The sequence below is a fragment of the Corvus moneduloides genome, chromosome 3 (assembly GCF_009650955.1).
Source record: "Corvus moneduloides isolate bCorMon1 chromosome 3, bCorMon1.pri, whole genome shotgun sequence".
Classification (NCBI taxonomy): Eukaryota; Metazoa; Chordata; class Aves; order Passeriformes; family Corvidae; genus Corvus; species Corvus moneduloides.
Window position 1 is genome coordinate 101,723,874 of NC_045478.1, and position 24,466 is coordinate 101,748,339.

Here is a 24,466-nt window from a genome sequence, read left to right on the forward strand (position 1 = left end):
CTGTAAGCATATGCATACAGAAGGAACTGTGTGGTGATTAAGGTGTTCTAAATGAGAGACTGGGGTTGAATTCTGCTGCCTTTGCTGTTCCAGACTGACTGACTGATGCTGTGTCATTTGTTTAACTTTGCTATCACATTTCCCCATTTGCTATGTGAAGAAAAGCCTTGGGGCCTATTAATTGATACTTAAAATACATAGTACTGTTCTATCCATTTCTACAGATGCCTTACATACAAACCTTTCTTTGTACCTGCTTAGAGGCAAGATATGATTAGGAGCAACTTTGAAATTTTCAGTCTTCAGCATGGAAACATGCAGTAGGATTTAGATTTTCCTAATGAAGGCATTGTTTGAACTTTGTGTGTACTGCAGGATAAAAAATATAGGTACAAAATGGCAGAGAAACCCATCCCAACAACTGGCAATCATTGTCTTATCCCTAGCCTATTCATCTGGTATATATTGTAGCATAATTCTTTGAAGAGAACTCAAAGCGAACAGCAGAAATGTTTAGATTTTCAAGCTGTTTTGAGTGTTGAACATATTAGATATCTGAGGAGACATTAGTTTGTGGTCTGATATTTATTATCACAAATGAAGGCATACACCCAAAATACCAAGTGGCAAAACCACAGAAGTTTGACATATGACTATCCCAGCTTCGGCAGGCTCAACATCTGTACAGCTGTGCAGTGAGAGTCACCGTCTCATTAGTGCCGTGCAAAAACGTGCTGCAATGGGGTCTGAGTCTGTGAAGCAGCATAACATTCTAACCTGACACTGCTCTCTTTCTACAGAGTTCAGCTGCTTTCTGTGGAAAAATTACATCAGCACCCTTAAATCTACAGTTGTTCTCTAGTTTCGTATCAGCGGTTTCTTTCCATAATCAAAGTTCTGGAAAACAATCTGAGTTTTTCTTAGAGACTGCGGCATCCTGAGGTGATTATTAAAAATTTCAGAATGCTTTCCAAATACTTTTAGAATACTTGGGTGTTTATTTGTGCATTTTTGGAGTAGTGTTTTGATTAAAGCACTGAAGTGTCTCTTGTGTGTTTCAGAAAAATGTGGACTCTATCCATATTGCTAAAGGTATTTTGAGCTTCCTTTTCATTTAGAGTGCATAGCCTATATGTGAGAGCATTTCTTGCCTTTTAAAGAAGCATAATACTTATATTTTTATGTATATGGAGTAGTTATTTAAATTTTATACTGTACCTTGTCTTTGCCTTGTCCTTTTTTTGTGCCATATGCCAAGAAGCTCAGAGAATTACAAAAATTGCTAACTATGTATTTTGATTTTAGGCTGCTTTATTTCACAAGTTTTGTTTTTGTTGACTAGCAGTTCAAAAGATCTTGTTTGGCCTAGGCACCTTCCAGTCTCTTCTCTGAGCTGCCCTACCCCCGTTTTCAGTAATGTTCTTCCTCTTCAATAGCTACCAAGAACAACCTTCAGCAGCTTTTCCCAGCAGTCAGAGTGCTCGCTCTGTTTTTCCTGCTCCCATGAATATCTCTGCTCAAGCAAAGCTGTGCTGCTGCCCTTCATTCCAGAGAGCATGAATCATCTCAACTTTGTATATTTCTGTACCTATCTATATAAAGCCAATAAAGATGGGGTGGTTCCAGTTTTGTTAGGCTTCAGGCCAATTCCAGAGTATGTAAAGTTTAATATTCTATGGATTGCACGCAAAGAAAAGAGTTTTGTTTAATAAGAGAAGGCACAGGGTCAGCTCTTCCCCGTGTCTCTTGTCCCCTGGTCTAATTTTTCTTCACATTAATTGTGCTAACTTTTTTTCATCAAGGAAAGCATGAGTTGGCCTATGGAAAAAATAACTGTCTTGTCCCTGCTTTTCTTCAGCCTCCTGTTAGGGAAACACTTTGGGAGTGGTGATGGAATATTCTTGTTGTGCCTGATGCCACTGTACCGCAGCATCTTCGCTGCTAAAACCTGGAGGGAAGAGCTCCCACTTCTGCAGCTGTGAGGCAGGTTCTGGGTTCACAGGTTGAGCAGAACAAAAGAGCTGGAAGCTGCTTCCTCATGAAGATAGGGCTTTTTTGTCTGATTTGTTTTAAAGGGAGAAATTAATTGTTTGGAGGCCATAAAAGTATTTTGACTATCTGATGCTTCCAGAAGAAGGTGGTCTGTAGAGCTGCATCTGTTCGGAGCTGGCTCAGTAGCTGTCTCTGGGGAGGAAGGCAGAAGTCATCTGGCACAAAACACTCTGCACAACTGAAAATGACAAACTTCTCATTCTTATGAAATGAGTCCTGGCACAGTTAATATACACACAGAGCAGTCATCAGTGTTGTTCACTTCCAATCCCTGCAAATTGCTCAATGATTTCTTCAAGACTTGCTGAGGTAAGGAGTGAGAGGGCCAGGAGAAGGCTTGAGGTAGTGGAGACTCAGGATCATGTTACACAGATGGGGTCCCTGTGCTAAGTAAGATGTTAAACTCGGGAGTCTAAGACCTCAGACACTGGAGACTGAAAAAGTTCTTGATTAACAGATGGTAGAAGACTGTAGATTTCATTTAGTGCTGTTGTAAAGTCGTGGCTTCTAACCTCTTGCAGCATGTAAACCTCAAATGTTTCACCTCTGTAAGTGATCTAGCAGATAAGGGCTTTTTCTTAATCATTCTTTTTCAGACTTGTAGCAATGGCTGATACTTCTTAGACAAAGCATTTTGTTGCTTTTCAGTTGCTTTTCTGTCTTAGGGGACATGTTGAAAATGAAACTCCAGTCAAACTGAATACCTTCAACATGAAAGATCCTTGTCTTTGTGTAACGCTTCATCCCTTGGAATGACTTCTTTTTGTTTAAATTCATGTGTTTAACCTGTTGGATACAAAATTGTTAAATGAATTGGGGCAGTTTCATCAAGCTGTTGGATGTGAACTCATGAGCATAAGTGGCTTCCCAGAGGTACTTTGGAAGGTGATTTTAGGAATACTCATAAAATGCATTATTTCTTCACAGTGCCTCTGTTGATTCAATAGCCCATTCTCTCGTGCCAGTGCATGAACTTTGAAGCGTTATTTTACATTTTCTGAGTGTTTCTTAACTCTGTTTTCAGTATATGTGGTGGTGTTAATTGTAAACTGCTAACCAGGATCAGACTTGCATTGAGGTTTTGATACCACTAGGATTTCTTACAGACATAGTGTTCTCAGAAGTAGCTGAATAATTAATAGAAACAGTTCACTTACAAGATAAACTGGTTACACTTCTTATCAGAAACTTCATGCGTAATTTAGAAATGGTTAAACATAAAACCTGCTGATGTTATGTTAATAGTTCTTTAAATCATCTGTTGCAGGCATGTGTGATCATAAGTAGAAGGTAACAGAGGGTTGTTTGCTGTCGTTTTAAAATCTGAAGTACTTAAAGATTCCACCAGCCATTTATGAGCCCTTTGTAAAGTGCATTATGAATATCATCTTGGAGATTGTGACTTAAGGCCCTTGGCTATTCAATCACTCTCTTGCTTTGAACTTTGCTTTTCTATCCTGATAAAGGAGGGCATTCCCATCTTGTTCAGAACAGAAAAACCTGCAAGTGTTTTTTGATTCAAGCAACAAGATAGTGAAAAGCTTTCTTGATTATGCAGATTTTGCATTGACTTTCAGGTTGAGTACAGTTTATCTCAAGAGGATTTTCTTTGGTTTTTAAGTGATCCATAAATTGCAAGTTTTGTGGGCAATGGAACAGCCCTTTACTTAGGGTACTTAGGGTACCCTATGTCCAGGGACAAGAACTGGCCTGTGTCCATTTCAGGAAGGGTGCCTGAGGTCAGGCAGCTGAATGAAAACTGTCACTGGAGAGCTGAGTAGCCGAGCTGTTGGTAATTGAGTTCTGCCCATCCGAACTTCACAGTCACACCTCGCAGGGCTGCTTGGAGGCTAAGGGCAATCAAACACACATTGTCAGCCTTTCCACCACTGGGTACCTCTTCATCCTCACTTATAGCTCCAATGAGTTTCAAAAGAGGTTCATATTGCACAGTAGTGCAATATTGCTGCAGTAGTGTAGTTTTGTACAAGAGGTAACAGCTGTATGGTTTTGTATATGGTGTTATTTTAGAGCAGTGAAGTATTTGACAGTACCTGCTGAAATTTGGTACATGCTTATGAAAGAAATACTCATTAATTAAGAAGGACTTCATAAGATTCTCAAGTGAGTGTCTCTTCATGATTAGCAGAAAAAGACTGAAGATTCTCAGAACCTTCAGACAAGATCCTCAGTTTAAGGATGCATTACTCAGCCAAAACAATGTATTGGACCCAAGTATAAATACACTTCCAGTATGAACATTGATCAAACAAATGCAGCCTGGGAGGATGATATATTGATATTCATTCTTGTGGATTGTGTTAGAAAGGGACTGGTCAGGCCTTGCAAGATGCTGAACACCTTTCTGATATTGTAGCACTGCAACCAGCAGGTCAGACCAGGATTGCCAGTGCTGTTCTCGACATCTGCTATGTTTTGCCTTTTCTTTTTTTTAAACTGCTGGAGTGTTCTTTTATTTTAAATGTTGTTGTCATTGCCTAGAATTAAAGTGGAACACATTTTATGTGAAGAGGATAGTTCAAGCAGGGAAATGTATGTCTTTCTATGTCAATATTGTGCCTCCCAGACACAGACCATTGTCTTAGATTCTCATTCACTTCAGTTGCTGCTGAAGCGCATTGCTGGACTGTCTGCCTCATGATTAATTAATTGCTTTTAATTTTGTAAGACTGCAGTTATGGGTTTGTGGACTCAGGTCCTTTATGTGAGACACTACTGGGTCTGATGCGCATTTTCAGCCAATGTGTAGGCATTTTTACACTCTGATTTAATTGTTGATGAGGTGGATGTTCAAATGACACTAGAATCTGTGAGAGGAGACATTTCAGCTCTCGGTCTATATCCATGATGGGGAAGTTTAGAGACTTGTCCTCAGAGCCCAGCTAAAACCAGGGGAGTAGGTTACTTTAACTGCAGTCCCATCTAAAAGATCGTGGATTCAGGAGAAGCAGATACTGAACACCTTTGCCACTCCACAGAGGTGGCCTATTCAAGATCCAGCTCTAAAATAATCTGGGTATGGACCAAAATTCTAGCACAGAAATGGATCTTTCTGTTCTAATTCTAGATGGAGTCACCAGGCTGGGAGGATGTAGTTTGATCTGCCAGTCAGGAATACTGCATTCATTGATTTCAGTAGCCAGGCATAGAAAATGGGTTTTAAAATGTGTAAGGCTGAGAGGCAAAGACCTCTGCACTAATCTGGTGAGTTCAGCACAAAAGCTTGGTACTGCATGAGGTTTGGTTTGGTTTGGTTGTGGGTTTGGTTTTGTTTCATGAGGTAATATGAAACAATGCATTGCTTTCTGTAAGCTTTCTAGGACATTCTTGAACATATGTTGCTTTCAAACCATTAGGAAAAAAACATTTTGAAGCCATGTTAGCTTATTAGAGCTTTTCATCTGTGCAGACTGCACAGGCAGCTTGTGAAGAAGTCAGGATGCCAGACCCAGACCTATTTGTTTTCTGTAGCTGCAGAATATGATTTAAATATGGCATTACTGGCTGGCCCATTTTTGAAGTTGCTGCCAATTAATTTGCTATACACGTAATTTTCTTAAAACTTCAACAGTGCAACCTGGGTGCACATTCTAACTTGAGTTACATGGTTTTAATTTGTTGAATAAACTCCAGTAGATGCTCTGTTAGGAATACAATATTTACAGATATCATTTGTGTGTTACTTAATGAGGTATAACCCAAGTCATCACCATGCAGTTCAGAAATAGAAGGCAACAGCTGTAATACTGAGAAGGAGATGCAGGTCACTAGTTCAAACCTTGAGATTAAAGGGATGACTTTTACCCTACTGTCTTTACTTTGTCATGCTTGCTATAAGTAGATGTCAAGGCCCTCTGGTTTATAAACCACTGAGCTTATATTTCTCTTGTCTTATTTTAATTATTTTTATTTTTAGTTAGTGAATCTGATCATTTTCCTCTGCTGATATTTAAGTCTTACTGACTTAAGTGGAAACAGGATTTCCTGTGGTGATTAAAACCACAGGTGCTAGGATTAAGGAAGGCCTTTTTTTCAGTGACACATAGACTAAAACTGGAATGATACAGAGAAGATTAGTGTGGCATCCTCAAGGCTGACAAGCAGGTTTGAGAAAGCACTTGAGGGAATCAAACTCCAAGAGGTGTAACCATGGGGCAACTTTTCTGGCAAAGTTTTTATGAAGACTTGAATCTTAACTGATTCAAAGCTGGAAATTGGCTGTTGGAAGCAGAAACCTCTTTGGATGCAGCGCTAATGTGTGCAGCCTTTATAGAAAATGTGTATGTTTGTAGAATAGTGGGTTTAGGCTACTGATGCTTCCCTAGACCCCCTAATGTCTGGCTGTACTCTGTGGAGGCAGGGTGCAACTTTACTGGCGAGAAGCTATTTTAGGAGTTCTACAATCCAAGCCATGTAAAATTGTGATGTTCCTTTCTGTCCCCTTTCCCTCTTATCCACAAGACTTTTTTTTTTTTTTTTTTTTTGGAGAGTGGGGAATTATTCTGAGGGTCAACTGTAATATCTCAGCACTTCCTGAACATTCCCCTTTCTTTCAGATTTTAGTCATTCTGGCTTGAGGTGTCCTGTCTAAAGTTCCAGTGTTGTTGTTTTGGGTTTTTTTTTGGTGGTCTTTGGTACAGTTTTTGGGGGGTTAATTGCATTCTAGATGTCTTTTATTAAGGTGCAGTTTTAAACACAGACTATACACTGCTGTGTGGACATTACAGCTTTGTGTTCTTACTTGATGGTGATGATGCCATTCCATAAGTTCACAGAGATCACACCCAAATGGCTTTTTGGATCAGATCCTGTTGACTGCTCTTGTGACTGTTTCCCCTGAAATTATTAAATCTATTTGTAGGAATGAGGATTTTTTATATATATATAGATATGTATGTATGAATACATATATTTATAAATAACAAAAATGTGTGTGTCTATAAATACATATAAAAATAAAAGTTCTTATTCCTGTTATATATTTTACATTTGTTCTATATATATATAAAATAAGTTCTGGTTCACACAAATAAATTCTCTCCTTTTATATATATCAGAAACATACCTTTGGTTTGCAAGTTGACAAGTAGTTACATATGTATATATGGGTAGCAGTCTTGCGTGTCAAACAGCATGTTCTATAAAGTAGCCTTTATCTTCTGGAACATGAGTGCTGCAGGAATGGGCTGTGGTTGTGTGAAATGCAATCCTGGGGCAGTGGGACTGCTTGTGTTAGTAAGGTCAGCAGGGTTTGCTCTCAAATTCACCCAGGCGTTACAGCGCACACTAATGAAATGTGCAGCACAGAGGTACGGACTTCTACTTCGCTAAGGATAATAAACAGTAAAATCTAAGGTTTTATTATAGTATATATTACAATTTTCCATTATTTGTCATCTCCTCTTTGCCTCACCTTTATTAGGTGCCACCTTGGCTCTCCGAGTTGAACCTTTATACGTGTATTTTTATAAAAAGGAGAATTCAAAAGTTTTTTTCCCGAGCACCCTGCATCAGAATGACTGAGATTCTACACGACCGCAGTTATGGCTGCAGATTTCTTTGCGTGCCACAAAGAATTAATTGTGCAATCATCCTACACTCGTCATCAGTGTGAGAATTTACAAAAGTCACCTCTTAACTTTTAAAAGTTATTCCTCTTCCAATAATGTTCTTTAGTTTATGAAATGTGACCAGCCACCTTACTTAATGACCTGGTCGTCAGCAGTTTCAGAAAGATTATTGCCTTTGTATTTTGCACAGCACATTTGCGTATAACCAAAACAATCTAAAAAGAAACCACAAATTGTAAAATCCTGACCACGTAATTTCTAACTTAATAGGAAACATGAAACCTTTACGTTTAGTGAAGTAACTTTCCAGGTGTCCCTGTTTTTCTAATAAATAGTTACTGTTTATTAGAAAAAATGAATATATAAAAAAGACAGTATTGTATTGAATTAAAAGCTCCAAAACAGATAAGTTCTGTTCCTTCCCCATATGCATGCTAAGGACCTACTCCCACTTCTTGACTTACAAAGCCTCCACTAACAGCAGCCTCACAGGACAAGGCCATTTCATAGAGGCACAGGGAAGAGATAAGTGTGAGTTGACCCTCAGTGTGATAATCCCAGCAGCTTTTGAAACTAACAGGTAGTCATCAATAAAAGCTATTTTGGAATGAATAAAAACCATTAAGCTTTGCAAGATAAAATACAGAGCCATAATTGGGATAATACATCAGTCACAAAAATTAACAGTAGAATGTAGAAGCTGTGTAAAAGGTCATACTATAATTGCATTCTGATGATATAACACTTTATCCTGCAGTTTGGTTTTGTCATTTCTGACAATTTTTGATTTCCTCTTCTGTGTGTTCGTCACTTTAGCAAGGTAAAGATGACACCTGTTTGAGTCTAGTTTGCAGGATTTCTATGGCAAAAAAAAGCCTCCTTAAATGTGCAGGGGGGAGATTTTAGAAATAAGATCAGGTCTATCATGATGTGTATATTCCAGGTATTTTCCGGTTCGATTACATAATGGAAAGTTGATGTTTATGAATGTGGATGTGTATTTGAATGATGTGGCTAGCAGGTAGGTGTCCCTTCCTGGAGCAAACTGGAGCAGCTCAGGCATGTGTGGTGGGCTCCTGCAGCTGCTGGGGATTTAGCCCAAGTGGCCAGGGCTTTTGGAATGGAGTATGCATGCCTGGGAAGTTCTGCATGGCAAAAACATCACCATGGTGACATCCGGAAGTTTAAGGGGAATCCAGCTTTGCTGCAGTCTTAAGGCAAAATGGAGACATGCACCTGGGTAAGCCTGACACCCTATGTCCACACTAAAAGGGTCAGAAGAGAAGCAAAGGGTTTTTCCCAGATGACAACAAACCCAAGATTTATCTTAATTCTTTTTTTTTTTTTTTTTCCCTAGATGGTCTAAAAGACACTGAGGAATCATTGCCAAATCGGAAGGAATCCCAGAAACTTTCAAAATCTCATCGGACTGGTTTGCTGTCAGCCTGGCTGGATCTCTGGCAGCTCACATGGAGGGCTTCTCTGGAGCTTGGACCTCCTGCAGATCTGTGGGCAGCCTGGCCAGCTGAGCACTACACACATGGGGATTGATGGCCTCCAGCAGAGCATCCCTAAGGCTTCAGGGTTTGTGAAAGACACTGCAAAGTTTGGGTTGGTTGGTTTTTTGGTTTTTTTCCCCACCAATAATAAACTTTCAAGGATCAAAACACTTTGTAACCTGGAGGGTTGTATCTGCAGAGGGATCCTGAGAGATGGTGGGAAGTTCCCTGCATGAGGAGGGTGTCCAGCACTGTCCCAGTCACTGCTCTGAAAACCTCGAGGTGAGTGGCATGCAGAGCCAAGTGTTACAGGGCTGTAGTTGCTGTATAAGGAATTTCTTCATGGTTTCAGCTGTAGCTCTTGGAGGAAATAATTTAATAACCCTTTTCTTTAGAAGTATTTGTGGTTGAGGTACCTCATGTAACAGAGCTGATTCCTCAGCTGGCTAGCAGTGGAGCTGTGAGATGTAACAGCTCGAGGAACTGTCCCCTTGGTTTTGTACAGGTGTGCTGCAGAAGTGAAACCAGCTGAGTCTACATGTTGAGCTTGCTTGTTTATTTGAGTAATTTTGGAAACATTGCCATTCCTGACACTGCAGCTGTGTTTTTGAGGTCAGTAGGAGCAGGACATTGACATGTACGGCATAGAAGAGTGATGTTGTGGCAGAGACGTTTAATCTGGCCTTGCAGGAATTCATGGATTTAAGTGGAAAGCACTATTAACTCTTGCATCATGAGGATGCAATCTTGGTTGTGTGTGCAGGGCTGTACATACCCACATGCTGGTAAAGAATGAAGAGTAAGTTTACTTTCACAGTCTCTGTGTGTACACATACCTGTCAAAAATATGTTTTCTTAGCTCCTCCATCTCTCAGACAGCATCATCATTCCTGGTACCCACAGCAGTCCGAGGTTAGCTGGCCGTGTTGGTGCAAGATTCCCCTGCAGCAGACCCTGCCAAGGCAAACAGCATGTGGCAGCTCCGTGCTGCTGGGTGCCTCCATCACCCCAGCACACAGCCACAGCTGCTCACAGGAAGCACTTTTCCTTGCTGGGAAGGAAAAACTCGCATTGAATTTGGGGACTGGCATTCTCCAGCTTTGGAAAACAGTCAAAAATTTTGCAAAAAGAAGATGGTTCCTGAGGTGTGGTTAGCTGGAGGAAGTCTTTGGTGGTGTTTGGCTGGTTTGTGTCTTACATGATTCTCTGTGTGCTTCCAGGTCCCAGTCATGCTGCCTCCTTTCTCTTGTGGGTGTTTACCCATAATACCACTGGCAATGGCCAAGGTGTTCTTGGGAACACCCATGGTCCTTTGACTACCTCTTCTACATCCTTCTTCATCTCTGAAAATAAACTAGAGTTTCTTCAAAAACACTTGCCCCACTTAGGATGATGTTATTGGAAACTTCTGGCAAGTAAAATCTGTGATAATTTAATTCAGAAGGGAATGTAGGGCTAAAATGGGTGGGAGTAAAGAAAAAGGCTACTTGATCACTTTTTAAAGTTAATGTACAGCGGTGATAAATGAACTGTAAAGGAAAAGCTTTATGGCATTAGGTTGAGGGATGCCTAGTAGACTGTAGAGTGATTTCCCTAGGGCAGAGTAGGGTATGGATGGAGCCTGTGATGTTTGTTGTGGCCAAAAGAGGCAGCGGAAAAATTGAATTACAGGCATAGCCAAAGCATTTGGGGCTTGAGAGTTTCTGTCAAGTGCAGATGAGGATGTATTTGCACGCTTCTGACAGGAGAGGAGACCTCGGCGAAGGAGCAAATCCTCCTCATCTGTCGTCTCTCCTTCCTTGGCCGGTAGTACCGATTACCAAGGTGTCCGGGGAGCAGCGAGAATTGAAGTGAAACTGAGGGGCAGTGCCAAGGAGCGTACTGTGCCAGAGCAGCGGGCAGAGCTGCCCCGCAACCTTGAACAGGAACGCGTCTGAGCGGTGTCCAAGAGGCGTATTATTCTTCCTCTACCGCCAGAGTGCTATTTGGCCCAATTACTTTAATAATAGGTGCAAGAAGCACTAAAGCCTTTATTTAAAAAAGAAATAAAACAAAAGCCTGACAGGACTTGGTTTTTCTTCTCGGCTCCGGGCTGCCTCCCCTCTCCTCGCCCCGGGGTGAGGCACCTCGGCAGCGGCCGGGCTGTGGCGAGTCCCTCGCCGGTGGCGCGGAGGGGAATAAATAGCCGGGCGGCGGCGCGGAGCCCTCCGCTCCCGCAGCCCCTCCACGTCACTTCGCAGCGAGGCGAGCACGTGGGGCGGGGAGATCGTATAAATCTCCCTCTCCCTGCGCGGCCGTGATGTTATCTGCTGGCACCCGTCCCCTCCGCGCAGGGAGAGCCGAGGGGCCGGGGGCGGCAGGCGGGGGGCGCCGGGCGGAGCGCTAGAGCCGCCGGGGACGGGGCCAGCCCCAGCCCCGCGAGGGAGGCCGGCGGGGGGGGGAGAGCGGCGCTGCGCTGCGGCCAGCCCCGGGCGGCCGGCTCCGCGCCTGCGACCCGCGGGAGACTGCCGGGGCGCGGCGGCGCTGCCTCGCTGACTGCGGCGCGGGGTTGGCGTTTCAGAAGGAGGAGGAAGAGGAGGGAGCTGGAAAGAGCTGTGCGGCGCGCAGCGGCCCGGGCGGGGGTGGGTCGGTGCATGCGGCGCGGGGCGCACGCAGCAGCCTGCGGGACGCGGCCGAACGGGGGATCGCCGCTCGCCGCGGGCGCCGGGCGCCGCCGCGGGGCCGGGGCCACCGCCTGCCGCTGCCGCTGCGCCCGGGCCGGGCGCGGGGGCCGGGGCTCGGCGCCGCGGGGCGCACACGTGCGCGGCTCTCCGTGCCCGCGCCGCCGCGGGGGCTGAGCGCCGCCGGGCGCGGGGCGGTGCCGCTGCCCGCCGGGAGCCGTCGGGCGCCGCGGGCGCACGGCGGGGCTCAGCGCCGCGCCGGCACCCTCTCTCTGCCGGCTGCGGCAGCGCCCTGTGATACCCATCACTGCGCCTTCTCGCCCTCCTTCTTTTTTTTTTTTTTTCTTCCCCCCCTTTTTTTTTTTTTTCCCCCCCTTCAGATTTTTGTTTTACAGCGCGCTGAGAGCAGCCTCTCTGCCATTTACCTGACCTGCAGGTTTGTAGTATCTATTTGGGTGCTTTTTTCCTCCTCCTTTTTTGCTGTCCGGCTCACTCCACCCCCGAATTTTATCTAGTTGTAGCAACTTGCTGCTTTTTTTTTTTTTTTTTTTTTTTCCCTTATTATTATTACTGGTGTTTTTTTCACTGGCGCCTCCCGTGCGTTTTCCGATTGAGAGCCGCCCTCGCAGCCCGGTTTTTAAGAGCATTTTGTCTGCAGATCTCCCCTTTGTTTGCACAGATCCCCTTTTTATTTTTTGATTATTTTTTCCTTGTTGTCGTTCGTTGTTAAAGTCACTTTTTTTTTTTTTTTTCCGGGAGGGGGGGGCGCTGTATTTAAACACTTAAAATGCACTGCTATCTCCTGAGCGTGCTCCTCACCGTGGATCTGGCCACCGTGGCTCTCAGCCTGTCTACCTGCAGCACCCTCGACATGGATCAGTTTATGCGCAAGAGGATCGAGGCAATCCGGGGGCAGATCTTGAGCAAACTGAAGCTCACCAGCCCCCCGGACGAGTACCCCGAGCCCGAGGAGGTGCCCCCGGAGGTCATCTCCATCTACAACAGCACCAGGGACCTGCTGCAGGAGAAAGCCAACCACAGAGCCGCCACTTGCGAGAGAGAGAGGAGCGACGAGGAGTATTATGCCAAAGAAGTTTACAAAATAGACATGCAGCCTTTTTACCCCGAAAGTAAGTCCTCTGTGTTTGTGCATGTGTGCGTAATTTCGCCCCCGAGGCGTAGCGGTGCTCAGCACCTTTAAATAGCACCCCCAAGCATCGTAATCTGCCTTCTTTGCTTGGCTTGCTTGTCATCCTCAGCATCGCTTAGGTGGAGGCTCTTAGGGTTTAATTTAGGTGACGGGGTATGCATATGACTGGATGGGACTTGTTGGGGGGGTCACCTGTTGCCCCAGACTCGCGAGGTTTCCAGACCCCTTTGAAGTCACCCAGGAATCCCCCAGGGTGCCTCTGGCGCCCACCACCACGTACCTGAGCAGAGCTCCCTCCTCCCGGGATCCCACTCCCTCCCCAGCACCGGGTTTAGCTCCCCGGCAGCCCCGTGTACAGCCTCCAGAAAGAGCCAATATCTTTCCACTGCTCTTGTTTCCCTTGGAGTGTCTGGAACGGGCAGGTTTCCATCTCTCCATAACTGAAAAGAAAAGGAGGTCTTTTAAAAAAAAAAAAAAAAAGTCGCCAGCTCGTCTTGTCTGTGCCCCTGCAGAACATTGTCCCGCAGACTGCTATGCACATTGGTGCTCAGAGAGGACAGAGACCTCCTCCCTCCTCTTCCCACTTTAGCTAGCCTCCCCCTTCGGTTCGTGGGCACTTTTCATTTCAGGTACAGAAAAACTTTTCCCTTCTGGGTAGCCTCGGTTCTTGGAACCTGTCTCAGCCCGTCTGCCTTTTGCTGTTTTTAACGACCTTCTGGTGATCCATGCCACGTTTTGCACAAAAAAAAAGAAAGGGTACTAATGCTTTGTGCTGACCAAATCCACTTAGAGTGATTAATAATCATAACGACGTGCCTTTTTGTTTTGGTAGAGATGCTTATGTGCATAGGAAAAAAAAAAAAAAAAAAGAAAGAAAAAGCACCGCACTGCCTTAAAAGAATCTAGATCATCATCATACCGAGGAAAGTGAAATACCAGAAGCAGAAAATAACTTCACCGTTCACATAACCAAACCCTAGTCCCTAGTCGTTTCATTTAGCTCGCTTCCCTCCCCCACCACTTGATGCCCTATATACTTGCTGTCTGTTTCTCAAAAGCACATAGCTCTTGCTTAAATAGATAATTCAGCCATCTTGGTAACTTTATCCTAGAGTTTCTAATTGCATTTTCCTCTTATTTATTTTTAGTTTAGCAAGTTGTAGCTTTGGGGCTTGCTCTGTCTTGCATGTGATAGTCCTAGGATGCCAGCCAAGGTAGCTGAACCCCACGCTCTGTGCAGCTGCCTCCCTTTCTTCCTTTAGTCTTAAATGACAACATCAGGTACAGGACATCCTGGCAGTCAGAGCCATTTTTTTATTGTAATTATGGCACCATCCTTAATAGCCATGATAAATACACTCCACCCTTGTTACCCTTGGGGAAGAAATACTTTCTTTTTTTTAAAAAAACCCACATATTTGGAGCCAAGTGGGTATGAGCAGAGTGGTTCAGTGCAATTCATAGCCGTGGCAAGAACACAGAAGTCCTGCTTGTTTTCCACGTTGATGTACTGTATTATTTTGCTGGTGGTTTTGGTAGAAGTCAGCACTTCTTTTTGAGACCTATTAGATCATACCCAGGGCAGAGGAGCACCTCTGGGCCAAGGCTGGGAAGACCTATAGCAGTGCCTTGGCTTGGAGAGCTGACCCTGTAATAGAGAGTCTCTGAGAATTGTAAAGCGCATCCGTCCTGAGCACATCTGTCCTCTCTCCTTGCTTCAGCAAACTACAGAGAACCAATAGTCCAAAATGCAGCTGCATACTTTCCAGAAAATTAAAATATCTGTGGTGTGTGACTTGGATGGTATTGACAAAAGAGGATCTATTTTTGAAACATTGTCAGGGGCCAGATTTGTTCTGAAGTATCGATAGAGGCTTTGGAAGAGCGAAGGAGATTGCAGGTATCTACCAACAGAGTGCATCAGACGTTTGGGATCCGAGGGCCAGCTAGCAGCAGATCCAGCACTACTGTGCGAGGGCTGTCGCTAACATCAGAGTAAGTAGGTTAACTGTTTTTCCACTGCTCTCTAGTTATGCTGGATGGAGCGAACCTTTCCAAAAAAGACAGTAAGGAAGAAATCACTCCACCATATTTTAAAGGAAGAAATTGAAAGCGCAGCTCTGGGAGCCACAGGCACTTTCTCCTAGGCATTTCAGAGCGGATTTTTTTAACTCTACAGTGTCTGCTGTGTTGGAGAGAGGCAGGAGGGAGAAGGGGATCAGTGTGAATGCACTGGAGGTCAAAAGCTGCTTGGATGGCAGGCATGGGAAAGATCAGTGGTTCAGTTTTTACCACAAGTTGTTAGCATTCAGTAACTGACTACAACCCAAGTATTACAAGTATGCTCTAATTATACTCATAGTCAGCAATATATCACTACAGATCGCTGATAGGTCTTCGTGGGGCATTTTGTAGAGTTCAGACTAAATATTTTTAGCAATGAGGAGATTTAAAAGGAAAACTATAAGAGATATTGTATATACCCTAAGGCATATTTTGTCTTAAATATTATCCTTGGCCAACTGTACTGTATAAATACAGTAAATATGAACAGAACTGGCAAGTTGCCAATCTCCTGGGATGAATTTTAGTCAAGAAGGTATTTATGGGATATAAATAATACTGTGTCAACATTTAAAGAAGGGATCTGATTAGTTTTGAAATTATTCATATTAATCTTTTCACATGCTGTTAGTTTAAGGCTCAAACTAAAGTTGTGCTAAGGTTTACTGATAGTTTGCACTGAGGAAGTGAGGGGGCATCTGGCTTGAGAGTCCACTTGAGGTTAAGGACACATCGGGATATAGGTGGAAATTCAGCAAGTCAGGGACTGCCTGACCCAAAAGCAACAGATGTGAAAGAAATGGCACAAAAGAATGCTACAAAGACGTTTGGAGAAAACAGAAAGCTTTTGTCTGTCAAGCATGCCTTGCACTCAGGACTGTGTGCATCTGTATGAGCCTGAATCTCACCGAAGTCCAGGTGGCAGTCAAAATTTGAGGTTTTTCAGAGCAGTCTAAAGAGGAAAGTTGGGTATGGTGCTCTCTGAGCACAAAACCAGAGAGTTCTTGGGAATTTTGTGCCTAGGCAAAGTTACCTGAGTAAATGCTTAAAACTGGTGACTGTGAATGCTGGATCACATTAGAAGCTTATAAAAGCTTATTACTTACCAGTTCTTCCTTGAATATCTAGGGCCTGATACTTAAGCTAGGTGATGATTGCCATTGCACTGAGAGTAAACAGAAATTTAATGCCAACACAGTTAAGGATTATAAATTGTAATGCTGGTGAATACCTGGCATACTTGAGAAAAACAGGCAACACATGTATCTGGAGGCAGGGGCCCATTCTTCATTCAAAGCCATTTTTACCACAGACAGTGAACTGGTTCGTAATGATTGCTTAAGGCCAGTGCAGGTAAACTTAAGTTTTCTGCATTCTTGAAGATAGGTTTATAAGTACTCATTAGCCTAAGAAAACACAGTTCTTCTGGGTTTGGGCCTGGTTTTTCATGAGTTTTAAGCTTAGTGTGAAGGAGCCTGCAGAGGTTCCATCCTGCACTGGTTGTTAGGATTAGTCTTCTCAGGAACTCTGTCCCATGAATATTGCTTTACATAGGCCATGGTTCTGCTGAATATTTGCCCCATGAAAGACAACATTATAAGCTGTCAGGGCACAATGACATGCTTCTACTTTATCAACAAGGACTCAATTTACCAGCAATTACAGGTATGTGGGTTCCTTGTCTTCAGGGCACCAGAAGCTCCTGCGGGGGCTCCCAGCACTGACTGCATCATTACCACAGTGTTAACAGCTCACGTGTGTTTGCATTTAGCATAACACAGAGCTTAATCTGTCAGGTTTTCCCATGTTATTAATGATATGGAAACGGGCTCAGGAGGAACAGGTTATTTTAAAACTTTCTAGCTATGCTGGACCTATGGTTGTGCTCTGGAGCACCTCTTGGAGGAGGAGGTGTTTGCCAGGCATACTCTCTGCAGTACAGAGAGGACCTGAAGCAGTGTGAAGGCTTTCCTGAGGAGAGGCATGGGGGGAACAGTTCTTTGTTCCTTGTTCATGAATGACACTTAATGCAATCTTTGTAGGTGGAAAACCCCAGGAAATTGCAAATGGCTTTAGAAAAGCACAGGGTGATTTTCTAGACAGTAGTCCTCTACATACTGCGAGGGATAATAAAATAACATGCTCTGGTGCACTAATGAAGGGCAGCACCACATGTGTTTCCTGCCTGGCTTCTGAATCACCAGCCACTTCTACTGTAAGCAGGGTGCCAAGCTGGGAAGCAGGGGGGAAGGTCCAAGAGCCGGTATGGAATGATACATGGTCCTTGAGTTTCTTCCAGAGGATGAAGGCTACAGAAAAGCTAAATACCCATGACCCCCCGTCTTTAACACTGCAAGGTCAGATGAGCTAAAAGACAGAAATACAGGGCTATATTCCCAAGTCCTTTCCATAGCCCTCCTGGAATTTCTCTCTTGTGTCTGTTTTAAAGAGGCATTTTTCACTGTAGTTTGGTGACTGAGTAGGTTTGACAGAATCATGGAATCATTTAGGTTGGAAAAGACTTTTAACATCATCTGAGTACAACTGTTAACCTAGCTCTGTGAAGTTCACCACTAAGCCTTGTCCCTAAGTGCCACATCTATACTTCTAAGTACCTCCAGGGATGGTGACTCAACCACTTCCCTGGGCAGCCTGTTCCAGTGCTTGAAAGCCCTTTTGGTGAATATGCAGCAGTGCCCCTGCTGCTCCCCACCCTCCAGCCACTGACAGTGTGAATGTTTTATAGTCCCAGAGACCTTTCTGGAATTGTGCCCTTGTCTTTTGCTCGTGGCTGGAGATGTGCAGGGAGTGCCCGGAGCTTGTGCTGCTCTTGCTGGCTCTACTTGCAGGTCTAGTGTGAATAGGTGATTGAGTGAAGAAAGCAGAGCATCATCTTCATTAGATACTGGTTTTAGCCTTGCTCCTCTTTGGTGCTCTGCATGAGAACTGTAGGAAGGCTGGATTACTTTGAAGTTACTACTTCCAGCATTTCACTGTCAGCTTGAGATTCCTGCCTGCACCAGAGCTGAGCAAAAGGGTGACTGAGAGAACTGGCTGTCATTCTCAGTGAACTTCTTCAGCACAGCCCTGAAACATGCACAGAGCTTCACACACATGAACAGACTCATTAGCATTAAGGCTCTGTGTATGCCTAATTAGCTTCCTGAGTTGGGGCCCGGTTTATGGTGCACTTGCAGGGATGAACAAAGCCAGACAGTTCAAATCCCTCTCACTGTGGTGAAATCTGTCATTTGGGCATGGGAGCCCAGTGAAAAGGAAATGCTTTACAGCATGTTTTAGAGAGGAAAGAAGAAACTCTTCAGTGATCCTGAAGAAGGCTGACCCTGTTGGGCAGCTGGCTTCTTTTGCCTTTGCACTGATGGGCTAGACTGCTCCTGTATTACAGATAAAGAGAGGAACCCCAGGGTGTGGTGACAGAACGAGTCATGAGTGAAGACACACAAATGTTTCCATTCCTGTTGTGAAACCACACGCAGCACATTTTCAAGCAAGCAGTTTTTAGCTTGAGGATGATATGCTCCCCAGGTATTATTTAATGTAATAATGTGTTACGGATGTTTCTGCTGATTTGTTTAGATAAAAAGGATTGGTTTGGTCATTTGTTTAGGGAAAGCTTGCACCCTGCCTTCCACCGCAGGCTGTTGCTTGCTTCCCCTTCAGTCTGTGCTGTGGATAGTTGGTGCCTAGCTCCAGCATCACTATCAGCTGGCTTCCTGTAGTAGTCAATCTGAAGCAGCAATGTTTCTTCTTAAAACATCTCCCCCGTGCTTGTCCTTGCTGTCTGTGCTGTGTTAAGTGATTGCAGCTGGGCACCCGACTGTACAGGACATATGGCTGCAAGGTATAGAGGAGAAACTCAAAGATTTGTCTGTTACAAGACAAACTCAAAGATCTGTCTGTAACAAGACAATAAAATGTTGGAAAAAAACCCTTAGTGTCAAGGGTTGTGTTTTATCTCCTTCCAGTGTGACCAGTTGTGTTTGAATTTATGGATGACTCGTGAGGCAGTTCCGTGCTGTGGTTCCCTTCACTCAAACGGCACAGGATTGGCTTTGCAGAAATGAAGTGCCAGACCTGGCTTTGTTACACCTGTCTGGTCTTTATAGATTTTTACATGTTTTTGGTGCTCTGCAAGTTGATCCACAGTAGAGAAGTTGCTTCTTTGGGTAAAATAGCATTCTTTAAAACAACCTGGTTTTCCAAAGGGAACATGGCAGTTCATGCCACTTGGAGAGCTTCTGGCTCCTTGTGTTGGAGGTTGTGTTGGATGAGTTTAGGCAGCTGTGCAGAGAGACTGCTCGCTCATTGTGAAGAGACAGGCTCCACTGAAATACATCTTGTGGTGTTGTTTGGGCTCTCTGGCATCCACATTCTGTTTCCAGGAGATGCTGGACCTCACAGGCATCCCTGCAGCAGATTTGTGGTAGAGAGTGTGGAGAGGATTCTTCAGAACATCTCTCCCTTGTTCAGGTTTTAATTTGGACAACGAGTGAGGAGTGCTTCTCATTCCATGTGTGATGCTCATTGACATATTCGGGATCTTCTTTGTAGAACTGAGCTTTTCCCCTCTGAATCCCTCTTAGGGAGGAAACCTCTTTTTGTTGTTACATAATACTTAGTACAGTGTAATGCTAATTTCAGGTTATTAAAAATAACTGTATAAATTATAAAATATAAGTTTTAAAGCTGACCCTGCTTTGAGCTGGAGGTTAGACTTCCAACATGATTTATCCTGTAATCCTTGCAATACTACATTTTAATGCAAGGAAAATAATGCATTGTATTTCAGCTTCTACAGGGTGGTCTTGATTCAAGTATCACCACATTTCTAAAGATGTGCTGTCTTCTGCCAGTCTTGGATTTGTCCCTCTGCTGTAGCTTTCTTGCATCAAAATGTTCCTGTTCTTCTTTCCCTCTGCACACGGTTTTATTTTGCTTTTCTAGCTTGAATGTTGCTTTTCAAATAAGCATGGTAAGTTGCATGAAAATAGGCTACTGTATTGGACTTCAGCAAAAGCTGTGGCATAGTTTTAGGCAAACTGAGGAGGGGCAGAGAAGGAAAATGTTGTGATACTGACCTTTCACTTTGCTTGTCTGGCTCCTTCCCATCGTATCTAACCCACACTGCACTGACAAATACTGTATCTGTCTTGACAGGCAAGTTCACAAATAACCATTCATTCATAACTTGGAGCTGCTGTAAGACTCCTTATGGGTTGCTTAATCTGACAGTTGTGCATTTGAGCAGGGACTTTGAAGCAAAGACTTTGTAGAATGACCGTGAGTTCAGTCTGACTTTGTGAAAACGAAGAGGGAGGTCTTGTGTGAAAGAGGATACTGTACTTGAGGGTGTGTTGCATGTGTGCATGCGTGCACACACGCGCGTGCATACATTTCAGAGTATTGAAACAGCTGTTGTTGCCAAAGCCCAAATTGGAATGTTCTGGGAAAGATAATTTAATTTTTAGCTTCTGGATTCATTTCAGTGATGGTAATTTCAACACTTCCTGGGGAGAGTCTATCAGTGGTTATGTGCATCAAATGCAGCAGTAAATCTGTCATTCTTTCCATTTCAGTTTTTCAGGCTTACAACTTCGTTATTTTTCCCTGTTTGGCTGGTGTTAATATACAGTGTTTTCCCTGGCTTCATCTCTTTTAAACCCCTGCTTTGAATTTTAAAAGGCAAGCTAAGCCTGTTGAAGTTCCTTCTCTTACTTGTTTTTGTTTACTTACAGCATTTGAAATTCAGCAGCTAGCTCAGCTGAAATAGTGATGGTAATATATCTTTACCATAGTGATGATTGAAAGATAGGAATCAGAACATGTTGGTTTTCATTCCTTGGGGTGGAAAAAAAAACAATCCACAAAATCCCCCAACCCTGTGCATGAACTTTGTACTCAGAAGGCTGAAAAACTAATAGGTGTTAGCAGCACTGATTCTTTTGAAGTGGTCAGAGAGCACCTCACAATCACATATTTGATGAAGGCTTCTGTACAATAATACTTACTAATCCTGAGCCTGCTGTTGTGTTTACAGCTGATCTCTGGTACCCTGAACTGAGAGAGTGGTCCTTGCTTATTTGAGTGGGCATTGTCCAGTATGAATAAGATGACTTCTTTCAGGCTTTGGGCAAACAGTCATAAAGATCTCTAGGACTGCCAGGATGTACACTTGGAAATAGACCACCTGCAAAACTTTTCATCTTCCAGATGGCATGTAAAAATAATGCTGCAAATTCAGGCTCTTCAGATGCAGCAGTGGTTTGAAACAGTGGCACAAGTGGCCATCAGGGCCTGGTGTTCACCAGAGCCTGGGACAGGCTGCTGCTCCTTGTCCCACCTCTGCTTGGTCTCATGGGTGGCCCAGACTAGCAAAGCTGAGAGGCATCTCTGCTCTCCCTGGCTATGGAGGGGCAGCTCTGCCCTTTGCATCACAGTTCCTGGACTTTGTGCTTTGAGGCTTTGGTGCAGGAATTGATCCAGCTGACTGGAGAAAGTTAAACAGAGCACTTAATGAATGCCTAGTAAGCAAGATTTATGGATGCCAAGGTTCAGGTCCACTGACACGTGCAGTTCATTTCTTCCTTCAAATGCCTGCAGGGGGTATGAGGGATATTTGCCTTCAGGGAAGGATAAATGATACATTGCATTTTCCAACATGATAGGACATTGTAAACTGTCTGGAGATAATGTTGGATCTATGCAGGTCCTTGATGTTCTCATTCGCGCCCAATCTCCAAGAGATCCAACCCAGTTTTCTTGGCTGTTGCAGCTGGCTCCAGGCCTCCCTGGCAGAGTAAGGGCTGTGTATGTATTGTGCCAATCACTGCTTTATGCTAAGATTTTTCTTGATGCAGGCTTTGGAAGTGAAGTAGCCCCATTTCAACATTGAGGTTTGCTGAAAGATGTCTGTATGTCTCGCTTGTTGTGCTCGTTGCGTGTTTATCCAGCCTACAATGGCAGACACACATCTCTAGGTCTGTGAGTGGGGAACAAGTTCCAGCTTTCTTGAAAATCAATCTGCTGTTCTGATCTGGTGGTGTGATAGGAACTGAGAGGCTCCCTGCCAGGATACACAGTTTGCAGAGCAAGGGAGCTAAGTGAGCAGCTTTGGCCCGGTTTGGATGGACTCAGAACAGATTGTTGGGGGCCTGACCTTTCTCTCCCTCTTTGAATCTGGATTCCCCCATTCCAGCTTGCATTTCTCCCTGGTGCTAGGAGCCATGTATTTGGAAGTTTCACATTCCCATTGCTAATCAGGGAAGAAAAGAGCCCCAAAAGAATCTAGAAAAAGAGATCTTTATGAAGGTGGCCATAGTCTGAGTTACAACAATATCATGTGTCTGAAGGAACTTGCCTCCTTCCAAGCTGCAGTCCCATTATTTACCCACTTTATTGGGAGACCTAATTTTCTCTGGCTGGAAGTGTATTTGTTGAGGTAGAGTCTGGAAAGGAATCTGCCTCATGCACACTTGCCACTGGGCCAGCTATACATGTGATACAGCCAAACCTTTCCATTTTTCTGCCTTTTGAGAGTATGTTCCCCAGATTAAGGGCCCTGGTCCAAAACCTGCTGAAAATGCTGGAAGTCTTTCCACTGGCTGCAGAAGTCTTGGTCAGGTATTAAGTGTCATTCCTTTGGTTCAGGGAATGGCCACATCTCCAAGACATATTGGGGTGTATTACCATAATGTGGTGCTTTCCCCTTTATTGAGTTGCCACTGGAGACATTCTTCTGCATAAGGCCCTGAAAAACAAAGACCACGTTTGAAAATAAACACCTTAGTTTGCTTTATTGATGGAATCGTTTGTTGGCAGATGTCATCTGGGATCAGCATATGGTGGCAATATGGCAAGAACTGCAGAATGCAGAGAAGGAGGAATGAGTTAAAGTCCTGTAATTCTTAGGTATTCCACATCTTCCCCTGTCTAAAATAAATGACCATCTGACTGCAAAGGTCTTGGCAAATAAACATGCCATAATATATCTTTATCATCCCTACAGCAAGTTTTTGTCTAGAAGTTCATCGCTCCACATCCAGAGGCTTCTTACAAACATGTGCAAAATCAGACCTCAGCGCCCAGAGCAGGGAAGAATCTAAAGGCTTTGAATAAGAATGTGGCAAATCTCTGTGCAGTGGACTGTAAAGAAACATCAGGGCTAAGCCAACAAGGTGTTTTTATGTTATCAATAAAATCTTAAAAGTCAGTTCTGCATAGAGCTGGAGCCAGGAGAGGACCATTCTGAAAGTCAGTTTGCTACATGATATATGCTGAGTTTACAAGCTGGAAAGCCAAGTATTTTGGGAACAGGAGCCGTGCTTATAGCATGAAGGTGCATGTGGTTTTACATAAAGCCTCTCTGACTTGAAATGTCTCTAAGTGGCTCACAAAATAATGAGTTAACTTTTGAGATACTTTTTTTTTTTGCATGGATGAAGAGCTGGAGCAATTGAATTTGAGTCAGTAAAGCCACTCCAGATTTTTTCCTGCGGTGTTGAACCTGGATTCTGTGCAGCCATTGTTTAGGCAAGCAGAAGAGTCATTGTGGCCAGGATTTTAAGCAGCACCTAAAGGAGTGGTTCCTTTGTAGCCTTTGAGAATCCCAGCCTTTTGTTCAGATGAAGACTGAGCCAGTTAAATCTGCTTTGCTGATAAGAAATGTCCTGAATGCTGTTTTGTATCATGTTTGTACTACTATCGTATACTTCTCAAAGCCTGAAAGGACTCAACATCCACCACACGTTGTTGGAATTTTGTGTGTTTGTTTTTAAAGCAAAGAAAAAAGCTTGGTTTGTATTCTATCTATGTGGTACTTCCTGTGTCCTGGTGGGGTGAGATTTCATTTGATTCAGGGTATGAAACCAAACGGTTTGGTTCTTGTTTAATATAAGGCAATATTTTAATGTCACAGGATATAAAGTGCCTTAATGTAAGGACAGCCAAACCTGCCGGCAGCTTTCTTATTGAGCTTGTATGTTGCCTGGCAACTGGAGGAGGTGCTCATCTCAGCAAGGGTGAGGTGTTCTTCTCAGGGTATAACGTTCCCGGTTTGTTCACACTCATGGCTGATCAATAGTTGATGTCATGCTTTAGAAAGGATGAGACTGATTTTGCTCTAGGAAGCTTTGAGTTGTGGTAGAATGGACAGGTTAAAAAAGATGGAAGCCCTCATTATGGTCTTCTGGTCTCTCTACCTGCATATTCCAGGCCATTGTGTTTTGAATTAATTGCTTTTTGAAAGGGAGTTCACAGCAGGCTTGGTAAATTATTCCAGTGATTAATTACACGGACTAGAAATGGGTATCTTTGTGGTTTAAGTTGTTTAGATTCAAGTTCTAGGATTTGAATCTTGTTTATTAAACTTTCACTTGCTATTTTGAAGACCCAGTGTCAGATCTGTGGGCTTTCTGTAGGTACCTACAGGAA

General features: G+C 43.7%; 1 protein-coding gene and 1 long non-coding RNA gene across 2 annotated transcripts in view; one reads left to right on the top strand and one right to left on the bottom strand.

The window, feature by feature from the left end:
* Positions 1–2,704: 2,704 nt before the first annotated feature.
* LOC116441287 lies at positions 2,705–10,093 on the bottom strand. The gene is made up of 2 exons (XR_004239005.1): positions 9,979–10,093; positions 2,705–2,838 (listed from the first exon to the last, which is right to left on the bottom strand). It is a non-coding gene; the product is annotated as an uncharacterized LOC116441287 (long non-coding RNA).
* A 1,915-nt stretch (positions 10,094–12,008) lies between these two features.
* The window catches only part of TGFB2 (transforming growth factor beta 2), a 61,039-nt gene continuing 48,581 nt past the window's right edge, over positions 12,009–24,466 (top strand). Inside the window, exon 1 of the mRNA XM_032103012.1 lies at positions 12,009–12,932. Within this exon, the coding sequence (XP_031958903.1) occupies positions 12,590–12,932 (343 nt within the window). The 5' untranslated portion in view covers positions 12,009–12,589. The remainder of the gene's footprint in view (positions 12,933–24,466) is intronic.